At 50.7% G+C, this 5,343-nt stretch overlaps 1 protein-coding gene across 1 annotated transcript in view; it reads left to right on the forward strand.

Moving 5' to 3' along the window:
- Positions 1-1,631, forward strand: part of LOC105511288 (zinc finger protein 282) — a 19,404-nt gene extending 17,773 nt beyond the window's left edge. The window contains exon 7 of the mRNA XM_011941424.1: positions 1,391-1,631. Coding sequence (XP_011796814.1) covers positions 1,391-1,512 — 122 coding nt within the window. The 3' untranslated portion in view covers positions 1,513-1,631. The remainder of the gene's footprint in view (positions 1-1,390) is intronic.
- The last annotated feature ends 3,712 nt before the right edge of the window (positions 1,632-5,343 follow it).

The raw sequence follows: 5,343 nt of genomic DNA on the forward strand, positions 1-5,343 counted from the left end.
AGGCTGGAGTGCAGTGATGTGATCTCAGCTCACTGCAACCTCTTGTTTCCGAGTTCAAGCGATTCTCCTGCCTCAGCCTCCCGAGTAGCTGGGATTACAGGCGCCCCCCGCCACGCCTGGCTAATTTTTGTATTTTTAGTAGAGATGGGGTTCCACCATGTTGGTCAGGCTGGTCTTGAACTCCTGGCCTCAAATGATCTGCCCGCCTCAGCCTCCCAAAGTACTGGGATTACGGGCATGAGCCACCGCATCCAGCTATTCAGCACTGATTTTTGAACAATAAAAACTACCAAAAAGCATCTGAAAGCTGCGTATAGGTCTGTGTCAGAAAATCGTTTACATTTTCTGGAATTTCTCTTGAGTGAATACTAGTTAGAAGTTTCCCAAGAAACTTGTAGGGAGGGTCTAGGCATTCAGGGAGGCATAAAAGAACAATAGAAACCCCACCTGCCCACGACCTATGTGTGTGTCCGTGTGTTTGCAGAGCTAAGTCCAGTGTCATCGCCTGGTAGTTAGGACACAAGTCTCATCCTACCCACCGTCCCAGGGAGAGAAGATAGAAGATGAGAAGTTGAATCTAGGATTCCTTGTGCTTTGTCACCTTCACAACAGAAATTGAGGGGACCCAGGGCAGAGGGAAAGCGGGGCCTTCCTGCTTCACCGTGGTTCTTATCCGTGACCTCTGGTTGCAGCCTCTGCCATCGCTGATTTCTTTTTTTTTTTTTTTTTGAGGCGGAGTCTTGCTCTGTCGCCCGGACTGGAGTGCAGTGGCCGGATCTCAGCTCACTGCAAGCTCCGCCTCCCGGGTTTACACCATTCTCCTGCCTCAGCCTCCCGAGTAGCTGAGACTACAGGCGCCCGCCACCTCGCCCAGCTAGTTTTTGTATTTTTAGTAGAGATGGAGTTTCACCGTGTTAGCCAGGATGGTCTCGATCTCCTGACCTCGTGATCCGCCCGTCTCGGCCTCCCAAAGTGCTGGGATTACAGGCTTGAGCCACCGCGCCCGGCCGCCATCGCTGATTTCTAAGTCATACCCGTTAGCTATGGCCCTGTGGGCCATTATCTGGGGCTTTCTTCTGGCCTGTCCTGGCCCCATGAGTTCCTCTGGGGCTAAGCGGTAGAGCTGGGAGGTCTGGGTTTTAATCCTGGCCCTGCCACTGCACAGACCTTGGGCTAAGCCTCTTTCTGGCCAACTTGAAATGCAGTGAGCAGACAGAGTCCCTTTAGGAAGGGGCTTACGAGGGTAAGGAGGATGGCCTGGAAATGCAACACCGATACCAAAGCATGCCCTGCAGGCTGCAGCCGCCGCGTGGAATGGTTTTGAAACCTTTGATGGGAGGCTGAGTGGAAATGAACAAAATCTAAGACTGCCTTCTTTCCATGACAACAGAGTCTCTCATCTCAGCACATGACATTTTGTCATGGATCAAGCAGGAGGAGCAGCCATACCCATGGGGACCACGTGACTCAATGGACGGAGAGCTTGGATTAGACTCTGGCCCTAGTGAGTAGTACCTACCTGGGCCCCGGGGTTTCTCCTCTGGAGCTGTACAGCTGAGGCCTGGAGGAAGGCTGCTGCTCTTCTCAGCTCACCCCTCGTAGGGCGATATTCTGTTGATGACAGCCTTTCAAAGTTCTGCACCAAAGCGCCCCCGTTCTTTTTGGAGTGTGATATTGTATTGGTTCCCCGGGGCTGTCATAACAGGGTACCACAGGCTGGGCAGCTTAAACAATAGAAATTTATTCTCTCACAGTTCCACAGGTTGAAAATCCAAAATCAAGGGGTGGGCTGGGCCTTGCTCCCTCTGAAGTCTGTAGGGAATTCCTCCCTCGCCTCTCCCAGCTTCTGGTGGGTGCTGGCAACCTCTGGCGCTCCTTGGCTTGTAGATGCGTTGCTCCAAGCCTCTCTTGTCACATGGCGTTCCCTTGTGTCTGTCCTCACCTGCCATCTTGTAAAGATACCAGTCATATTGGATCAGGGCCACCCTACTCTAGTATGACCTCATCTTAACTATGTCTGCAATGACCCTGTTTCCAAATAAGGTTGCATTCTGAAGTCCTGGGGGTTAGGACTTCAACACACTTGGCAGGGTGAGGGGGAGGGCACAATTTAACCCTTCATGGCAGGGAGGGGAGGGAGGGAGGGGGGACGGGAGAGAGCTGAGCCAGTGTGCCTGAGGCAGTTGACAGCAGCAGGTGGCTCACATGCTGGAAGACACTAGCCTGCCTGCTCATGGTGGGTCATACCCAAGATCCCAGCATTTTGGGAGGCTGAGGCAGAAGGATCTCTTGAGCTCAGGAGTTTGAAACTAGCCTGGGCAACATAGTGAGACCCACAGAGTCTACAAAAAAAATTAATAAATTAGCCAGGCGTGGTGACTTATGCCTGTGGTCCCAGCTACTCTGGAGGCTGAGGTGAGAGGATCGCTTGAGCCTGGGAGGTCATGGCTGCAATGAGCCATGCTTGCACCACTGCACTCCAGCCTGGGCGAGAGCGAGATCCTGTCTCAAAAAAACCAAACAGCAGTAGCTGAAGTACCCCAGGCATCCCTGAGCTACCATCCCGGAGTAACTGAGGAACACACTGAAGCTCAAAGAGAAAGGGAGGATTGTTTTCCCCAACAGTTATGGAACCGAATGTCTCACCAGACTTGGGTCTCTTGGGTCTTTCTGAAGCTCTGCTTATTAACCTATGACCCTAAGCATATGTTTATGGATTATTGAACACTCTTAGCTCAGGCTAATATTCCTCGCTAAAACCCAGTACCATCCTCTTGCCCTCAACATGGCTGACCTAGTGTCTTTTGGCTGGTCGAAGTGTTAACAGAATAGCTGAATGTGTGTTCCCTGTCCATATTCCTGACATCTTTTTTTTTTTTTGAGATAGTCTCTCGCTCTGTCGCCCAGGCTGGAGTGTAGTGGTGCGATCTCGGCTCACTGCAACCTCCGCCTACCGGGTTCAAGCAATTCTTCCACCTCAGCCTCCCCGGTAGCTGGGATTACAGGCACCCGCCACCATGCCCAGCTAATTTTTGTATTTTTAGTAGAGACGGGGTTGCACCATGTTGGCCAGGCTGGTCTCGAACCCCTGACCTCAGGTGATCCTCCTGCCTTGGCCTCTCAAAGTGCCGGGATTACAGACGTGAGCCACTGGGCCCAGAGCTGACATCTTGAAAGAGCTTAAACTCCACATAAGAGCGGAGGACATGGGTTGTTTCTGGTTCTGAACAGCCATTTCAAACTCAGGCGAGCAGATCACACTCCCTATAAGACAAACTTAGTTCTAGAAGAGCCAGTGTGGGCCTGGAGGAATTGGCAGGAACGAGATAGGAACGACGTATGTCCTTATTTCAAATAGAATTGAAAGCGGTCCTCCTTATAACTGCTGGCTTGGTGGGATGAGATGGGGGAAGCCAGGACACTGGCGGTGAGCACTGGAAGAAAGCCAACTCCACCTCTTCCTCCACAGCTGTAGGCTACCATTGCTAGCTCTGGCCCTGAAGGCATAGGAACTAGTGCATCTGACCTGGGGCCAGCAAATTCTGCCCAAACCCTTCCTTATCCCTCAATGCTATCTTCTGATTCTTCCCAGTTGGCTAGGAGCATGTGGGCCTCGAGGAGCCTGTTCTTGGGGACCTGTACTGTGGGGAAAGCAGTCTAGGAAGGCCCATGGAGAATTTGCAAAGATTTGCAAAGGACCCAACCATTTTCCTACTTAAGTTTGGATATCATAGAATGATTTGCCTCATGTTGTTTTACCTTTTTTTTGTTTCTTTAAAGACAGGGTCTCATTCTGCTGCTCAGGCTGGAGTGCAGTGGTGTGATCATGGCTCACTGCAGCCTCGATCTCCTGGGCTCAAGCGATGCTCCTGCCTCAGCCTCCCAAATAGTTGGGACTACAGGCATGCACCACTGTGCCTCACTAATTTTTTAGAATGCTTTGTAGAGATAGAGTCTTGCTGTATTACCCACGCTGGTCTGAACTTCTGGCCCCAAGCAGTCCTCCCACCTGGGCCTCCCAAAGCTCTGGGATTACAGGCAGGAGCCACCAGGCCCAGCCTATGTTATTTTATATTTGAGAGACCTTTGAACCCTAACATTTGGGAGGAAATGCACAGAATTTGGAAGATAGGAGTATCTGGAAATGGTTCTCTTGCCTTCCTAGTCACGACAGCCTCTTACCAGAACCTCTGTTCTTTCTCCCAAAGTGAGCCTGTTTCCTATTTATCAGTGTTGGAATTTGACACTGGCATCTCATCTGTGGTCTCTTTGAGGCTGAAAACCAACCTAGTACTGTGGTTGCCAGGGACAGCCCCATGGCAGACATGCTATTACGTGGAAGAGTCTTCTGGAAAGGGGATGGAGAGGAGAAGAGTCGGGGTAGAGAACACAGTGCAGACACGGGATACCTGTCCCTGCCAACTTCCTTCTTCAGCCCTGGGATATGTAAGAGGGAAAGAACTGGTATCCGTTTGACTCAAAGGCAGACCTCAACCCAATTGGATATTACAATCTTGTAAAAGGGCCTCCTGAATTTATTTATTAATGAATGTGTACTGAGACTGCTCTCAGTCAGTTAGTGTAAGACAAGAAGATTCAGTTTGCCCAAAGTTAATGTGCATCAGTGCCTCCACTGAAGCAGGAAGCGTAGCTAGGACTCTGGAGTCCAGTGGCTAATAGGTGCTTTCGGAGTGAGAGGTGGTCAGGATCCGGAAGCCGGGCCACCACTCCCAGATGCCAACACCCACAGAATATGACATGAAAGCACCCTCTTGAAATTCCCGCATTATTCACTGCATTGGGTTAAAACAGTGGTTCCAACCTTTCATAGTTTCTATTTTTTTTAGCAAGTATTTACTTAGTGCCTGCCATGTGTTACACAATATTGTAAGCACTTAGAATCGGCAGTGAAGGGCCAGGTGTGGTGGCTTAGGCCTGTAATCCGGCACTTTGGGAGGCCGAGGCAGGTGGATCACCTGAGGTCAGGAGTTTGAGATTAGCCTGGCCAACATGGTGAAACTCTGTCTCTACTAAAAATACAAAAAGAAAACTAGCCAGGCGTGGTGGTGGGCACCTGTAACCCCAGCTACTTGGGAGGCTGAGGCAGAAGAATTGCTTGAACCCGGGAGGCGGAGGTTGCAGTGAGCAACATTGCACCCCTGCACTAAAGCCTGGGTGGCAGAGTGAGGCTCTGTCTCAAAAAAAAAGAAAAAAAAATTGGCAGTGAAGAAAGACCCTTTGTGGAAAGAGGATGAATAAGCAGGCCAGCAAGCAGGCAAGGTAAAGCCAGGGTGCAGCAATGCTCTGAGAACAATGGCAGGGAGAACAGGAAGGAGTGCAGAC

This window comes from Colobus angolensis, unplaced genomic scaffold, assembly GCF_000951035.1.
Source record: "Colobus angolensis palliatus isolate OR3802 unplaced genomic scaffold, Cang.pa_1.0 Scaffold2, whole genome shotgun sequence".
Classification (NCBI taxonomy): Eukaryota; Metazoa; Chordata; class Mammalia; order Primates; family Cercopithecidae; genus Colobus; species Colobus angolensis.